The 18,882-nt window shown below is 36.9% G+C and overlaps 1 protein-coding gene across 2 annotated transcripts in view; it reads right to left on the bottom strand.

Moving 5' to 3' along the window:
- Positions 1–18,882, bottom strand: part of COBL (cordon-bleu WH2 repeat protein) — a 156,465-nt gene that overhangs the window by 36,888 nt on the left and 100,695 nt on the right. Inside the window, exons 8-9 of one of the 2 annotated variants that reach the window (XM_058808594.1) lie at positions 15,129–15,267; positions 12,029–12,199 (exon numbers count right to left, since the gene is read on the bottom strand). In XM_058808594.1, the coding sequence (XP_058664577.1) occupies positions 12,029–12,199; positions 15,129–15,267 (310 nt within the window). Of the gene's footprint in view, positions 1–5,691; positions 8,394–12,028; positions 12,200–15,128; positions 15,268–18,882 lie in introns of those variants that run through there. The other variant, XM_058808618.1, reaches the window with a different exon arrangement.

An 18,882-nucleotide genomic window follows, 5' to 3' on the forward strand; every position in this document is an offset into this window, starting at 1 on the left:
TGGGCTTAAATAGGATCAGCATAAAAGGGGGAAATTTGGAAATGCCTTTGAGTTTCTTTCTTTTCAGCATCAGTTCCTCCTCAAATTAGGCTGAGAAGGTCACCCAATTGTAGGTTTTAAGCTTGTCTATGAAACCCTCTAGTAACTTTCAAACTGGCTACCAGCTTCTCCTGAATGAGTCAGGAAGGATAAGAGCCTGAAGTTCAATTACAAAAGTTTAATAAAGTGGTAGAAGGACAGAGCACGGAAACTTTTTTCATCTACACGTAAAAGCTTATTTTCTATTCTCTACCAGGGATACTGAGAGAAGGATGCTATGAACAACAGCAAAACTTCAACCCCTAGTGTGATGGGGTTTAGATATCAGACAACTCAGTCATTAATACAGAAGTTCAAAAGAAATCCTTACTCGATGTGGTCTAGGGGAAGAAAATAAGAAATAAAAGAAGAAAAAAAGAAAGGAGAAATTCTCAAATCTTTTTGGTTTTGAAAATCAAGAACCTCAAGGTCCTGGGATTTAAATCTCCATCTGTTTTCCCCCTTCTGTATTCATTATTATCCTCTCTCTTTCCTGTTCTTATCCCTAATTAAAAAATTAAAGATATCTTTAAAAAATTAAAAAAAGACATCTTCTTTTTAAAACTCAAAAGAACCAGGGTATTTTTTTCCTAAAGTCATTACCCAAAAAGTGTGTTTGAAAAAATTTTTAGCAGGTGTGACTGGCCACTGTTGCACTTTGTACAGTACAGTTTGTACAGTAATGCTCCAGCATTACCTTAATTCTCCTGGTTAGTCAGAATTTCAGCATGGTATTATAAAACTTTCCACTCACCTTAGAGCAGCCCCTATCAAACCAGCACAGAATCAAGCTGGTAGTTTGTTATTACTCTTCTCATTACAGCATGAAAATTTAAAGACTTCTGTCTCAATTACTATCAGCCTGCTAATTTTCTCAAAGGCACTAATTTAAGTCTGCGGAAAAAAACCACAAGGAGTTTCCTTGTGCAAGGATTTTTTGTGTAGAAGAAAGCAATCGATACTTTGCCAAAGCCTTGTATTATGAACAGTGGCATGTATTTAACGTACTCTGGAAGTGCAGAAAAGACTTTCTAGTACAGGCTGTGTCCTTTGTAAGAGCGGGCTGAAGACAAATGATTTTATTTCAGGAACATCTGAATCCCATTGATCAGCATGATGAATACAGAACAGGAAAGCTGCCAGGTACAGAGGAAGCTGGGCATGTCCACAAGGGAGTGGAGCAAACAAGCAAATTACAGTATATGCCTGCCTTTTTCTTTTTTAACGTAATGCTTTCATTTGGAAAACTTGGACACTCAAACCTCAAAGTTTCTTTAACTGACTGGTCAGTTAATCAGCATATTGTTCTAATTCTCTGAAGGCAAGCAGAGAGGGGTTTTAGAAATTAAAAAATACAGTTTTAAACTGTAAGTAATCAATAAAATATCCACATACATTATATTTAATTGGAACAGGATCTCTTCTGGGAAAAAAAAACATGAAAGAAAAGAAAGTAAAAAAAGATAGTTCTTATGTTTGGGGAGAACAGTGGCATTAAAATAATTGTGTCACTCTCAAGCATTGATTTGGCATGTCTCAGACTGGGAGCACCCAAAAAGGGTTTCAGAACAAAACCAATATACCAATGCAATCACACAGTAGTCCCCAAAGTGCCATCTACTTCCAACAAAATGAGCAAGTTCCAAAGGGTGGCCCTTCTGCAGCCCTCGGCAGTCAACTCTGAGGCTTTCTGGAGCACAAGTCTGTAAGAGTTTGTTTGCCTTCCAAAATGCTCCATCTCTTACAAGTAAAAGTGAAGTAAACAAGGCTCTTATCTTGAACTGAAAGCCAGTAATTATTTTTTCTTACAGTCTTTATAATTCTTATATAATTTGTCATACTTTGTATATTTTAAGATGTATATTCATTTAAATCTTGACTGTTTCATCCACAGATATACCTTAAAAATAGATCTTTTGCATGTTTCCACATAGTTAAGAAAAAAAATATTGAAACTATTTCTTCATTAAGTTTTATGCTTTTACAAACTGTGAAAATATTTTCCTTTTAGTTTTTACCTTCTTGTCAAGTGAAAAAATTGAGGAAAAAAAACATGGAAGAGAAAAATGCTTACATACATGTTTTAAAAACTAGAAAACAATAATGATTTTTATCAGATGCTTGAAAAGTAGAAAATTTGTTGTTTTGTTTACTCTAACAAGTAAGCATATAATCCCCTACCAATCTCCAACTGTTTATGGGAGGGCACCATATATTTAGCAACTTTATTTTCACTTTTTAATGCCTATAGTCTTAGAAGAAGAAATTGTATTTGTCAATCATAGTCCTCCTTTCTCAGTCTTTCCTCCATCTTCTTTTGTCTTTGTCCTCCATTATACCCAGCCTTTGCTTATGGTAGTAGGTTAGAAAGTAATTATTTTATCCATGCCAGGAACCACAATTATGGAATCCACCAAAGGAGCTGACAAAGGAGAAGTGTCTCTGCTCTCAGCCTTTGCTCCCTCATGCCCGAAACCGAGAAGTGAATGTGCATGGCCAGAATTCCCAATTTCTTAGCAGAAAGTAGGCAGGCATTTTAGTCAGTGTTTTCTGACTTAGAAGTGGTAATAGGAAAAGCTGAGTATGAGCATGTCTAAGGATGGAAAAGCACTCTGGTATTAGAATCATCACCTACCTGGAAAAGAGAAAAATTTTCAACAGTTTGTTTACTGCAGCTCCACGAGCATTGCCTGCATTTGAATCAGTAAAATCTTGCACTATACATGTCACTTAAAGCACCAACCTTCCAGTTTTATTTGGCCCATAACTTATGTGTAAACCTGGCATGACTTCAAATTCACACCCAGGATGAAATTCTCACACACACACACTTGTACCACATGCACGTATTTGGTTGAACACAGATGTTTAGCCCCACTTGTTACTGATGAAGTGTAAGTTGTTCTGTGTGTATGGCTGTGACAACATCCTCACATTCCACCATTCAAGGGCAGCAGAGTATGCCTAAGATGCCACTCAGTTATTAAAGGTACAGCTCCTGTAGTGAAAACTGCTCTTCTTTTGATGTAGGGGGAGGACAACAGGGAACTTGGTTTCACTTGGAACAAACATTCACATTTTATCCACAGACCACTTGGACTGCAAAGCTGGTCTGCAAGGGAATTAAGAGAAGAAATGGGAGAAGGGAAGCTCAGGTTTATTCCACACTACATGAAATAGGTACGTACAGATAAAAATCTAAATACCAGGAAATGTGTCTAGGAAGACTACTTGATTCACTGGAGTCCAGTCCCATACTAATGTAACCAGAAAATATTTTCTTTGATTATTCAAAGTGATTGTGCTTCCTTACACTCAGACTGATTTCTGGCTCAAAGTGTGCAAAACCACAACTCTTATTTCCAATACAGGCAGGCAGCACAGTGTAGGGGAATGTAAGGGAATATGAAATTACCCCCACTTTCCAACCAGTGTTTGTACCCAGGACTCAGACTCCTTCCTTAGAACTTTTTTAAGGTATGAGAAAATGAAGCAGATCTGGTGACCCAAGTTTACTATTTTCTTATTAGAAGTGAACAGAATAAATAGTTTTTTCATATTAAAGGTACATTCAAGGAATATAAAGGACTCAGTAGTTGATACCTGTTCAGTATGCTGCCAGCTTCTGGAGTCATTCATTATTTCTTTGGACTTGATGCTTTCAGCAGTCATTTACCACTACAAAATGGTGCCACAATAATATGCAATAATATGCACAATAATATGCAATAAAAAAGGAATAAAGCAGGGGATTCTTGCAGGGAAATATACAAGATCACCTTTCCCCTTGGCCACCTCAGTAAAAATCAGCATTTATTACCTGTAAGCTCTTCTGGATAAACAAAGAATTAATTATGTCACTTTCTGTTTTGTCAACTTCTAATGAATTTTAACAGTGGACTTCTGTAGCCACAGAGCTGCTGTAGCACCAGCTTGTGAATAAGAAGTGTAAACAGAGACAGCAATTTTGTTTCACTGTCCTTGAGGGGGGAGTCCATAGTTTTACAATGACATCAGAAAACAACATGGCTGTAATTTTCGAGGGATGGAATAAGTTCCATTCTGTCTTCTAAAATAACATGTATTTTTGTATGGAACGCTAAATGGTGCCTACTGCATGTACTAAATATATATTGAGAGTCATGGTAGTGACTGGAAGCCAAGCTCCGAAGACAGAGCTGATGTCATACACATACACAGCCCAGCTTTCAAAAAGAGGAACTTTTATACTGCAACAGAACAATAAGGAAGGCTTAAACTGGCTGTACACATAAATGGTGAGGGTTTGAGAATCATGACCATGGAGTTTACTTTAAAAAAGCAGAACAAAGGGACAAGTGATGGGCATATGATAGATTGGATGGCCATATGTTTAATAAACAAATGCATCATAAATCTTTGCAACTCATCATACAATTGGAACTGGATGATTTCTCTGCCAATCATTCTCCCTTGGCACTTACTGGAGCACTCTAGATACTACATACAGCTTTAAATAATTCCAGTTCAAAAACAACAAGAAGAGAAATATTTACTTTTACCATTCATATATTTAGAATATTTTTCTCCATATTTTACCTGCCCAGAATAATTTTCAGTGCTGCACCAGTAGCACATTTTCTGAAGATAAAAATGGAATGAGTTCAAAGTTTAATATTATTCTAAAGCCTTGTCACTAGAAAAGGAAAAAAAAAGCCATCTGCCCAGTGAGAAAGATGGCTTTCAATATTCATTTTGATCCTCAAAGATTCCAACTGTAAAGAAAAACCCCTAAAATATTACATGTAGAAAATATATTTAAGGATGTTTTGAAAAGCAAATTTTAGTCTCTAAGTGACTGAATTAATGGTAATGAAGTAATATGTCAGTGAAAGAAGATGGATACTAAACTGATCAGGTCATGATTTTAAAATTCTGAGACTCAAGCTGATAAATCCACCTAGCAGAACACAGCCTATCTGTACTGGCACTAAACCTGACCTCCTCCTATGCACTTACACATGTTTTAAGCACGTATACCAACCATATGCACTAGTTACCACACTTTGGATACAGCTGCTATAGATACAGAGGCAATATCTAGGCACCATAATTTGAGAAAGCTTAAAACAAAAATTTGAGCTTGCATCTGGAAGATGCCATCACAGTGGCATCGCCTGAAAATATAATTTTATCTTCATTTTCTTATTTGTGAGGAAACTGATTTTAAAATAACCTAGAAACAATTTTAAAAAAAATTTTTAGTTGCAGAAGAGAATAAAATAACAACTACTCCAAAACCTAAAAAACTTTGTGTAATTTTGGGATCTATCACGTTGAAATTCACTTCTAGTGTTATTTTTCTTGCTCTCCTACTGTGAGTCTGGGACAACACCGGCTCCCTCTGCTGGCCAACGTACAAAAAGATTTCATAAAATCTCGTGCACCACTAAATTTGCTCAATCTGTTTCTAATTCACTGGATTTCGTAGGGGTTGAGAACCCCAGAACTTAATCAGAACAAGTTGAATCATAAATCGTAAACCTGTCCTTATTCCCTAAGAGCACTGAATGTCAATGACATTGGAGTTTTAAGACAGAAATTTGTTTTGATTTATAAGTTATCTAGGCATTTATTTGTTCTCCAGAAAGGGCTCAATGATATTTTCCATTTTTTTTGACTGCTTATTTGATTTTCACCCCAGGTATCTTAACATAAAGGGCATTTGAACAAGGCTGTTTGGTAGTGCAGATAAATCCTGAGTATATTAAATGTGTTTCTTACTAATTCTGCTAATAGCATTTTGGTGAAAAATTTGTTATAGTGGTGAATTTGTTATGAACTTTTCCATGTCATTCTCACTACATTTCCAATGTCTCCAAGGTTAAAATAAAAGGAGTAAAACCAAGCCAATGTCCTTTCATATCACTGCTGACCTAAGACTCCATCAAAGAGATCTACGCTGATACTCTTGCCTGTTACTGAAAATGACAGAAAAAACCCATTCTCTTTCAGAAGCCAAGTTGAGGATCTCTTACAAATCCTGACTGGAAGCTTGGAACAAAGAGGAATTCCCCTCAGGGCTGAGTTGGTGCTCATGACCCAAACTTCCAGAGTTCCTGGTCCTGCAAACATGCTTTGCTTAAACCCCTCCGTGCACACACTCTGTTGTGCATTAACAGTTCTGAGACACAGTATCTGCGCAATTCCACTCCACAGATTTGGACTTCTTGAGTGTCACTGAAAGTTTTTTTCTGGTACCATGTACAGTACTGGGGGGTTTCAAACTATGCTAATGTCATAGTATAATTCTTGTAAATAGGATGATTTCTTTTAAAGACACAGAAATCTTTCTTCTATATTTTCCTAGAGATTTCACAAAAACTGTTAATTGCCCTGAATATATTTTAGAGGTAAATTTTGCATTTTAGTCAAAGAAAAGGTAAATTAAGTGTAAATAATGAACTTTTTGAGATTTCACCTAGAGCTTTTAAGAGCATGAGGAGGGTACCTGAAAAGAGACTGCTATTTGTAGGAAACATACCAGCTATGCAGAGAGAGGCCACAGCTGTATCCTTTCGAAGCAAGGAGATTTTTTTCATTAAAAATGCGATTTTGTTGAAAACTTTTGCCACCTTTCAGAGACAATGGTGTCAATGGGAAAGAACTGCTTTGACAATACACAGTACTTTGTACTCAATATAAAACACTTTGTTCCACCACTTCATTATTTTTACACTAGTTTGAACTCCACAGGACACATAACTGTGGAGTTACAAATAGGGTGCAAATAGAGCAATGAGAATGGGTAAATTAGGTTCTTAATCTTCACATTGTGAACACCTACTTTTTTTTTTTTTTTTTTTTTTTTTTTTTTTTTTTTTTTTGAGAAGACTTACAATTAAACCATTGTCCTGTCTTAAGAAGGTATTATAAAGTACCTGGCAGCTCAGAGAGTTCAAATCCACTCCACTTTTATTAGAAGACCCTTAGGGTACTAAGTATACTTTCTAAAGAATCATTTAAAAGTTACTAACTACATGTCATATTTGTATTAAAAACTGTCAACCCCCAATTTAGTCATATTTCATATTATCTGTAGGAATGCTTTGCTTTCTTATTCTCCATTTTGCCTACCTGGAAAGGAGTCAAGATTAACATGATTATTTGCTTGAGGGTAAAACAATAATTTTTCATCATTTAAATTAGAGTTATGTATTGCAAGTCACTCATTTAAATAACATGAATGTCTTAAAGCACAGTACATGTGAGGTCAGAATAGTTCTGGGTGTGTGCACCATTACATTACAACTCATAAAGCCTATGTTTGTAGCTCAGGATTATTAAAAATACATGTCTTATGGGCCGTTCTCATGAAGAACTTCCTTTAGCACAAAGAAGTTTTTGCTAAGTAGAAACCTAGAGAAGCTATTTTAATTAGAACTCACTGACTATTCCTAGTACAAGAGCAAAAAGGGGACTTGTAGAATGAGATGTATCTTGAGCAAACAGGGTTTGAGTCTTTTGTTACAGAAATAGAACACACACCTCGATTTCCACAGCGTATCTCCAGCATCAAGATAAAATTACTCATATTAAGCATCAGGATGAAAGCATAAGTAAAGAATATGAATCAGTGTATTTGGTATTGGTTTTTGGTATTCCTTTTAAGCCCCTTATAGATGCAACAGATCTTCCCGTTTCTTTTGTCTTGACAGCTTGATTGATAGCCAAGATATGGAAAGAATCTTGCACTTCAAATTGACCAGGCCATGCCCAGTACTAGTTATGTTCCAAAGGAACAAAATAGATGCAATAAAAGGAAAATAGAGCAAATAGGCAATACAAAACTTTTTATCTAGAGCAATAGAAAAACTTAAAGAGTTCTTAGAAATTTTTCATTAAAACTTTAAACAATATGGAAAGTAAGACACCCTGTCCCAAGAACACACTCTTTTGCGACACCAAATCAAAGCAAACCACGGCTTAAAATAAAGAGAATATTTTGGAAAAGAACGACAGATAATCTTTCTGAGGCTGATATATCAATTTATATAACACACGATTCAGTTCTGGAGCATACATCTCACCAATGAGTATGAACCACAGCCAAAAATAATCAATAGTAATTAAAGAGAATGTGCAAGTTTAAAAAGAAAAGAAGCCAAAATCTCAGTCAAAAAAGGGTTTTTTTTTCCCAGCAGAGGAGGAAGGAAGGCAACAGAAGAATCAGGGTAGCAGAGGCAACAGGAGGTTCAGAAGGATGAAGGTCATAGGAAGATGCAAGCTCTGTCAGACACGCTTGGAGTATGAAGGGAATGATGCACAACAGTAAACTGTTGGGGGAAAAGAGTAAAAGGATAAAATTGTAAGTATTGTGCAGGTCAGTCTGCAGAATGGCTAGCATGCTCAGTAACACTAAGGAATCAGATGCCCAAAGGAGGTGTAGGTGCATGGGCACACGTGTTAAAATCTGGAATTCCACAGTTGCTCTAACTGCCTGGGTTCATATATAAGCTAACTCAATCCTAACAACACAATACTTACTGGTACTCTGTATGTCTGTGAATTCTGCTCTACTTGGCCTGAATTTTAATTCTCCAGAAGGAGCAAGTTAGATGACATTGGAGACTTGCTTTAAAGACCACCTCTGAGAAAGAAAAGGCTGGGTCACTTGACACCTGCCTTATGAAGCAGTGTACCATGACAAGCCAGCAAAACTCCCTGCACAGAACCTCTCAGTTCTCAGTTGATGTAGAGCCACAAGTAAAAGAGTGACGTTTACTCTCTGTTTCTACCCATTTTTTTCAAGCTAACAAAACCAAACTCTTAAAATCTAGCCCTGTGAAAGACTAGACATATGTCTAAAGTGACTGAAGAAATATGACTGAACTGTTTGTGAAACAGTCATTGTCTCTGTCAGCCAGATTGTATTATCTGTTCATATATCAGTGATATAATGAAAAAAATTAAAAATTAGATATATAGACAAGGCTATTTTCTGTTCTTGTAGTACCTTAAAATTAACCTGATTTTATTCATCAACCACTAGTACACATGTCATCCACAGAAAATAAAATAGTGTACCCACTCCTTTACCCCTTAAAGACCTTCTAATTAAGGGATGTTTGACTATTTTGATCTACAGTTAAAAACAATGACAGGTTCAAATCATTATTTAATTTCTTCAAAGAAATAGCACTTTCTGAAATTTACAAATCAATCAGTTGTCAAGTCCTTACCCAGTGCGAGCCCTGAGTTCACAAGTACTTTATCCAGTGCGAGAGTGAAAAACTTAACCTCAGGATCTCACGCTACAGGAAGGCAGAGTATATTGTCTGTTCTTTCCCATAGAGCTTTTAATTTCTTACTGCATATCTTAATGATAGTTCATAACTAGCCAAATAAAGGGCTAATGTGGCTTTTCACAGGAATACTGAATTTATTCTAAAGAGCTGGCTGACATTTCAAGGCAGCAGGTTTCAGTTGCTTGTCTAGGTGCAGCAGTCTTTCACTACAAGCATTCTTTACCTCAGGTAAGTAGCACAGAGCTTACCACCAACTCACACATTTGGAACTTCCCAAGCAATGTGACATAACCAAACACCATGCAACAATCTCCATCTCTGCATTCCCGAAGTACAGTCAATCTTAGAATCAGGCCGTGAACAATCTGATTAGCATGGTAAGGAAGGAGAAAGGATCCCATAAACACATCAATTTAAATGTGCACACAACATGCAGCTAAGGTTCTACCAGACCAAATGTTAGAGAAAAAGTCATGTAACTAGGATAAAAAGATTTAAGAGAAAAACTGTGAAGATCTTGTTTGTGGAGGAGATTCTAAAATGTATTAAATGGTATTTGATACAGAAAAGCTCAAGTATCTCACTAAAGGCCATACTCATGAATTACTTACACTCCACATAAATTTGGAAAACTCAATGAACAGTGATAACTGTGTGTAGGGAGGGAGGAAGGACAGCCCTTCACAGACAGTGGCAGATCATAAGGAGTGAGAATTTAAATTCCACGTGATCGCAGAATTTTAACTTCTAAATGGGAATTTTTTCTCATGGAACACATACTGCTGTTGACAGTCACCCACGCACAACTGTTATCAGAGAAAGTGGTTTTGAGAGAGACTTCAAGAAAAAACACGTCTTCTAACAACACCTGGTATCAGCCGTTTATCCTCCTCCCCACCTCATTCTGTGAGAAAACACATTTACTGAGGTTAGAGTTAGGAAGATTGAAAATTTTGTTGTTCTTTGAATCTACCACCCAAATCTTATTTGCACTGCTTGAGGCATTCTCAGGCAATACAACATATTGTTGCAAAACGTTGTTCTTACAGGGCTCAAACACTACAGTATCTAAGCACTTTCAGAATGGCATTAGGCAATGTAATTAGCATCTGTCCTACCTGTGCTGCTGTCTCTCATGGGTACATCTATACACGCTTCTCTTGTGTAAATCTACACACTTATCTTTATCTAGGTAGGACAAAGCATAATTACAGAGCTAAAACTTGTCCCTCTCCAACACTGATGCTTTAAGTCTAAAATAAGTACCCACTAAGCTCTTGCTCTCAGTAAATTGAGGACAATAAAAATTCATGTTATGTTTCTATGTACAAGCTTAATCAAATCCTTTTGGCTGAGATACTGTGTTTGTTTAGGAGCAAATGATGACACTGATTACATCAGGGTTGCATTGATTAAAGGGTATTTGATCAGCAAGGTAGATCAGGAAAGCATTGCAAAATAACAGTGATAGAAACTCAAATGAAGCAGAAATATTAATGCAAAGAAGGCCACAATGGATTTTAATAAAGAAAACATCACAGGAAAGCTGATAGTATCTAGAACAAAAAGAAGATCTTAAGTATGATTTCTGTGCATAAGCTGGTAAAGATGTCTTAGGGTTATTCCTCAATAAGATTCAGGTTTTCTGTTAGTATGATCTCCCTAATTTTCATCATTAGCTCCCATAAAATTTAACAATTTGTATTTCCAATTTGAGAAATAGTGCTTTAGATTTACCTGGTAACTAACAGCAAACACATCCACATTTACGTATCAGAGTAACTGCAACCTGCAGAGTACTTTTGGTAAACATAAGGTCCTGGAAAGTGACCTTCTGTCAAACTAGCAGCTAATGGAGACATTTCTCTATGCCATGGTTAGGAGACACCCTCCTAGTCTTCAAAGGAAGTGCATCCATGAGATGTCATAACGTGCAGAGCTTTGCTGCTTTTACCGGCTCTACATGGGTGTGCAGGGCAAGCCCACAGGGAACATAATACATGATCAAAGACTTGGATTGTGTACAAAGATTTAAAGGCAGTCAATGGATAAGCACGAAAAGCAGCATGAAAACATGCTTTTCACAAGTACACGGGCATGTGAAAAATATTGTACTTCTTTGTCTGATAACTGTTACGCCCCAAGGTGAAGAGCACACAAAGGACTACCCAGAGATGCCAAGAAAGATGTACCCATTAGGACAGGAAGGCCTTTACAATATACAGGGCCTGTAAATGGTTTCGTTTTCTTAAGGAAGACCCTGTAGTTTTCAACCTAGACTGATAGACCCATCGAGTCTCAAAGGAACTCATCTCTGGGGAGACAAAAAAAATTGTTAGTACAGGAAAACAAACTCGGGGAATTGATAAAAGACAAAATATTTTTTTTTGCAGTTGAACAAAGCAACAAAGCTTGATGGTTATTTTAAAATGCTTCTGTACAATGACCAGGTATCATGTGCAAAACCCTCTCCAAGCAAGTGCTTTTCTCACTTTATATTAGTTAGTTACACTGCATTGGGCATTTTGAAAGACAGCAGGCTGGAAAAAGGGGGAAAAACAGACACGGGTGTCTAAAGAGCAGAGAGGAAAGTCTGGAAAAGCTACCCCTGAGAGTAATCATCAAAAGAATGGAAATGCAAATACATATATTTTCAAACATACGTTTAGGTACCAGCTCTGTTGGTGCTGTAACATCTGCTTCTCTGTAACACACTGTTGGATCCACAATGTCACTGCCAGGAGGAGGGTAAGGTGGGGGTGGGGGGATCACTAACTGGGGGGCACCACGAGCGGTGCCCCTAGGAGGCTTTTGTGGCACCTGCCGTCCATCACCTACAGGGGGATCAATTCACTTGTTACTTCATTGCAAGATAATGATCACTCTGTTCATTTTAATTTTTTAAAAACACATTGATTTTCCTTTACCCGCATTCCAAGTCTCTCTGGATTTAGTTCTGCTCTTATTTACATCCAAATAATTAAGGGAGAAGGAAAAGGTGTGTCTTAAACCAACAGCAGTGGGACCAGAATTGAGCCCAGCACATAGATATACATTACAACTACCAGTTAAAATCACCAGTTTTGGCAGGCATAAAGATGAAGAAAAATAGTTAAGCAAACTGAAAAAAATTGAAAAAAGCTGTGTAATAAAATGTGAAAAATGTGTTTTATTTTATCTTCTGAAATGTCAAACTATCTGAATTTGCTGACCTCTCATATACTTTATGTGACTATTTTCCTGACTCTTTCTGAGAGAAAGAGTAAGATGCCTTGGGTCACTGTTTTGAAGTAGGTATCTTATAGGCTTTTCTGCTCTTCTTTTTGAGTCAGTTTTCATTATTTTAGAGAAATAGATGATTAAACTGTTTTTTGTACAGTAGTGTTTGAAGCTATCAAAGGAAATGCCCATAACTTTGTCTGGGGGATTATTTCAATACTATGTGCAATAACTAAAGAAATGCATGTGTTTTTGCATTGTACTCTTTCAATGCAACCACTTTCAATGTAAAAAGCTGCTGCCAGTTTGTGGTGTACAGAACTTGAGCTCCTGTTATTTGGAAAGTCCTTAGAGGTTGAAAGTGCACTGAGGAACCACGACTACCTGCTTGTTCTGCTTTCATACCCTGCCTGAAGCATGCAGTGGTCATTGCTGAAGATGGATGCTGGCAGAGACATGTTTGGTCTGATGCATTCCTACACTCTCTGGCTTGTGCTTAGGGGCTTCTGAGAAGGGAAGCAGCACCAAGGAAAAGAAAACAGATTAAACCATTATGATTTTCTACTTAGCAGTCACTAGCTTCCAGAAGAGTATCTTCCAGAGACACAATTTAATGCTGGCAAATGTGCAAGCCCTTTTTTACTGCTTTGAGGAAATTTGGCACAAGACTTTGGTGTCATAATAACATAGTATTGAACACTATGGGGAATTTGCCAGTTTGAGAACATTTTTTGATAGGATCTTTTGCTTTGATTCACATGGCTAACTTGAGGGGTACACAGGTATCTTTAATACTTTTTTTTTCCATCATGTGGCTGACTATTTCTTGCAGCACATTTTTTCCCCTCACAAGAGTCTTGCTTTTTTTCACAGCTTTTCTCTCATGCTTTCAGAGCCATCTGTGCTTTCTCATTGTTTTCCTGCAAGGGCCCTGAAGAGAGGCTGTTTTACCAACCCTCTCTGGCTGTAACATTTTTTCTTGTTAATGAACACATTCATTCAAGAAAGTAGCAGAAAACAAAAAGCACTGAAGACAGGGCTACTGTGGGACGAGTTCTTTGTCAGTGTAAAATAATAAGGCTCCATTAAAGCAAACGATACTACAGAATCCTACACGAGCAGAGCACTCCAACAAGCACTTATATACACAGTACTGAACAGACTAGGAGTAGCTCTGCTCTGCTACATCTCATCTGCAACATTTGAGCACCAATACAAAAGAAATGGAACACGTATAAAAAGTTAAAGCAACAAATGTCATCAAAAAGTGACCAGTAGTAAGTCAAAGCATGAGAAGCAGTAGTGTGACCTCTGTAGTGATTAAAAGTAAGCCAATTTGCTGAAAACTCCTGCGTTATATGGTCCAGCAATAACACTGCCCTTAGAGAGTTTAAATAAGAAATGTCAATGGAGTTGAATATGTCACATGATAATGGACTCCTGCTGCTACATAAATGCTGAGGCATTAAATGTGAAGCATTTACTGAAAATAAATGTTGGAACAAAGCCAAGAGGTTTCTTACTAAACTGTGAGGCATTTGTAATGCAAGCAATTATGTATGACAGAATGTCATATCTGTATGTCTCAGGCATTTTATGAAACATGAGGTCAAAGGCATGAACTGAAGTGCACTGAGTGCATTACGGCACTTGAAGAATGATTCTCCTAATGTACTGAAAAATGAGTTCCAATATGTGGGGTCATTATCTCATAACTTGACCCATTATAAAATCACTTTGCTTGCTAGAAGCACAATCCTGGTGTCCTCACTCAAGCAAAGCCCTCAACAATCTGAACAAGCTACCAGGCAGATAACAACAGAGGTTTGGGAGAATGTTTTCCAGTTTTCCTGTGTGAGTAAATGTGGTGCCACATGCAGCTGAAGCTACAGTTTCTTTTGCTGGCATTCCTGTGAGAGCATCAGTTCTTTTCTTCTACTGATTAGCTAAAGAATCATCAGGTATTGATTTATAATAAAAGCAGGAATGAAATTAAAAAAAAAACAACTTTACTTTATATGGGCAGTTGATGTCAAACTGTTGGAGGACTATGTGAAAATCAAATGTCTTCAGGCTTTAGAAACATGAGGAAACACTGAACCAAGTTCACTGCACTTTGGTCCTAGCAGAACTTCATGGCTTCAGATGCATTCAGTTTTGCCTGGTCTCTCTCCATTTATTAGCATTTCCATTTACTATTTCTGTATTTCCATTTACTAGCAAACCAATCATGACCTTCAAGGTGCAGAATAGGCCCAGGGCTAGTGCTTTTGGATATAAAGTTTGTGCCAAATATTCAAATCACCTGATGAGTGTTATCTATACTTTACTACCCTTTGATACTCTGAATGGTGCCATTGAAAAAAAAGAAGAGGTAATATACGAGCACTTATTTCCAGACTTTCATTCTGCAGAGAAATGTAGTTTTTTCCCCAAGTTACAAAAGTTTCCAAACTCACAGCATAACAGAATTAAGGCAACTTCAAACAGTGAGCATTGAAAACACATGAATAGGGTTATTCAGGAGAAAAGAACGCTTCTCACCCATTGTGCTCTTCCTCTTGTCTTCCCTGTCTTCTGTCCTGTTTGGTATGGCAGGAGTGGGTGGAGCAGATGCAGCTGGTGGAAGAGGGGCACGCCTCTTCTTTTTCCTTAAATCATTCAAGGGTGCTCCTTGTGATATCTAACAAAGTTGAAAAATAAGCACAGTAAAGGATATATTTTGTTGATGTTGTAAATTTTCAGTAACCAAAAAAAAGTGTTTGCCATATGACCTAATTTCTCAGCAAGGTATATTTATAATGAGCAATTATAGTGACAAGCAGAGATTAAAGAATTACAGTAATATTGCACTCAGAAAAGGAAAGAGACGAGAACTGCTGATGAGTGTCACAGCAGAAATACCACTCTGGTAGGCATTTGATGTTTTTGGAAAAAGTGAACTAGGGAGCCCAACACTCAGCAAAGCAAAGTATGTATGTTGTTAAGCTTGAGCCATAACAAAATCTTTTCCCATTGGTTTCTTCAAACCTTAAATTATGGTTAAATACTCCAGTTGGCATGTATAGTGAATAAAATCTTTCTTATTTCTTTTATTTTACTCTCAAATTCTTGTCTAAAGATTTTTGAGAGAAGAATCAGAATTGCCTGTTTGCGTGATGATATGAGATCACACTGCACTCTATTCATGCCTACTGGACTTCACAGACCTGCTTTTGAAGATCTGTAACACCTTGGCTTCCAATAATTGCAACATGCTTGTTGCTATGCCAAGACTTCATTACTGTTTATGCTCCTTTTAAAAATAACAAAAATGTTATTACAAATGACTTTGGTTTCATTGGGCTGCATAATATTTTCTGTAGCTTGTTGGAACTTAGCTCTATTTCCTCTTTCTGGAAAAATAATAATAATCAAACCATGTAGGGAAATCTGTGGAATTTTTATATTTGAAAGGTACTGACAACACCAGTTAGTACCAGGCTTTGATGAGGTAGAGAGTAACGGTGGCTGCCCACATATAACATGCTGCTGGTATTCCACCAAAGAATTCTTCAGTTCTTTGATTTAACTGCTCTCTCCCAAATCTTCTGTACCTAACATACAGCACTGCAGTGGTTTTCTACTATTTCAGGCGTAAGGTGTAACTAATAAAAATAAAAATTACAACAATCATATCATAATATTTCCTTTAATCCAGAGGATTAACAGATCCTTAAAATACAATTGTTGTGGGAGATTTCATTAAACAAACAGTAGCTTCACAGTGCCCAAATCTACCACCAGACTTCAGAAGAAAGGCACTCATTTAAAGGTTTCCTTTCCTACATTGAGTAAAAAATCTGAGAATGAATGAATTTTGCAAAGAATAGGATATGAAAAGAGTGTCCTTCACTTAGCCTTCCCTTTTAAAAATACTCAGGAGGCTCTTACATTTTAAAAAAAGAACCCTTTTGTTCTCACCTTTGAGGATTATGCTTTAACCACCATGCCACATGACAACTGGATACTCTCCACCCCTTGGGGAACCTGTACCCTGCGTGGGAGAAACTTGGTAGTAACTACATTGGACATAGACCACAGCAACCAGGACGAGCTGCAGCTTCACCCCAAACAAGGGTGGGAAAGGAAGGTGTCCTGGTCTTAATTCCTACTATCATGGATGATGTCAGCATTTTATATTAAATTTCCACCAGATACAGTACATGACTAAAGCCAGTGAGGCCAATCTGGACAAAGTTAGGCATAGTAAGTGGGCAATAATGTTAGGAGTAACTAGCAACTTTGTGGACCTAAATTTTTGTCACCAAATTTCATAGAATTTAAAAAAGTATTGGACTTATATCCAGAAAAGAGAACCATACCAAATGCTCGAAATAGATACAGCAAAATTTTAGAGCTCCACTGAAAAACTTCTTACAATGTTACAGTGTTGTTCTACATTAAGATGGGACATTCCCCTGACAAAGAAACTGCCTGTAGTGATTAGGAGCTAACCCCAGCTGACTGAAGTTGAAACAGAATGCTCAATATTGAGCTGAACATGGGAAACTCCATTCAGTGAAATAAACTCATCAGGCTTTGGTTTTGAGGAGGATAATACCAAGGACAGCCACCTAATGCTGCATTCTCCTCCACTGAAGAAATTAGTAAATACACACTTTGAAAAAAAAAATCCCATTCTTTGCCCCTGCATTTTAAAAAACTAACAACATCTAGGCACTTAATACTGTATCTTGGTTCTGCAGGATACACTACCTTACAGGAAAAAGAGAAAGAAAATTAATAAAGTGGTGATTTTGATTACTACGAAGACTGCAAGATTCAGTAACTATGGAGAAATTGAATCATCTGGGAGACAGGCACCATCTGAACTTTCTCAAAACTTCACAATACAGGCTTGACTTTTGCAGCTGTTTAGTGGCATTTTGCAGCTTCTACCTTCACTCCTCCCTCTCCAGACAGAAAATTCATTTTATTTTATGACAAAAACTGTTTGGAAATGATAAAGCTAGGAAATCTTAACAATCAAGGCAGAAAATAAGGAAATATGTCCTCCCACTTAAAATGTTAGAGATCACTAATCACCCTTCTCCAAGTACAGGAGGCGTGAAGGATGTTAGCTTGGTATATTCAAATCCCACAAAGAGACATAATTGCTTTCCTATGAAGAAAGGATCCTTGTTAGAACTCAGATTATCCTTTTCAGCTCTCTGTATTCTTAGTCAATTCTTCTGAGGAACATTAGATACATGTATGGATGATCATGCTGCTGCAGTTAAAGAATAGGCTAGGAAAGAGCTAGTGCATGACTGCAATAATGAAAGTTTGGTGAAATACACACACAAAAATGCTTTTATTATACTGTCAGCTAAGTGCAGTATTCGCGTAAAGAAGATAGAAAGCTTGTTTAAAGCCAGTCATGCTACAAAGTATATAAGAAGTATCTACCTCAAGACCAAGCCATAAAAATTGTTAAAAGTATCTTTTCTTTAATCCCAACTTCGGTAAACCTATGAGGCTAAACATAAATGGAAAAAACACAATGAACATTCTGTTTCTTTCTTCCAATTGTATATAAAAAACCAATAGAACTCGAAAATAATTTGTTATGGCTGGCTGCTTCTTTTATAAAGAAATCAAGCCTTAGCAACATTATTTGCAGTAACTTCCCATTGAAACTTTGTAAGAGGAGCCCCTCTCTGAGTCTAACAGAATATTTCCTAGTCTTAGCACTTGTGTTTTGCTTATATTTATCAACAAGTAATTATTAGATCAGCTCCTGTCACAAAAAATGCATAATTTGAAAAGATGTTAACTAAATTCTGACTATAATTAATACCATGAACTGAGCTAGAATAAAAGCGGTCAAAATGACCCAAATCTGAAAAATAGCCCAGTTTCTCTTCCCCTACTGATAAGATAACATAGAATAATTAAAATAAAACAAAAACCAAATAAAAAAAGTCATCACATTCAGGGATCATGGGCTCTTTGACAAATACTTCCAACATTGTGTACAAAATATCTGAGCAACGTGCTGAATTTGTTTTCCTACTGTGAAAGCTCAACATACTTAACACAATTTGATAAGATAAGATTTGAGAATATATTTAGAGCAAAACAACAGTATCATGGGGAGGTTAATTGTCAAAATTGTATAGAAGGCCAATCCTTGAAATTTTCAATCAGTAGCATTTCACGGTCAGCCCACTTGCAAACAACTTGTGGACATTGTAAGAGTGCATGTATAAACTGAGTTTAAGTTTCTTTATGTGTAAAGGTCGACTACTTTCTT

The sequence above is a fragment of the Ammospiza caudacuta genome, chromosome 1, assembly GCF_027887145.1.
Source record: "Ammospiza caudacuta isolate bAmmCau1 chromosome 1, bAmmCau1.pri, whole genome shotgun sequence".
NCBI classification, from domain to species: domain Eukaryota; kingdom Metazoa; phylum Chordata; class Aves; order Passeriformes; family Passerellidae; genus Ammospiza; species Ammospiza caudacuta.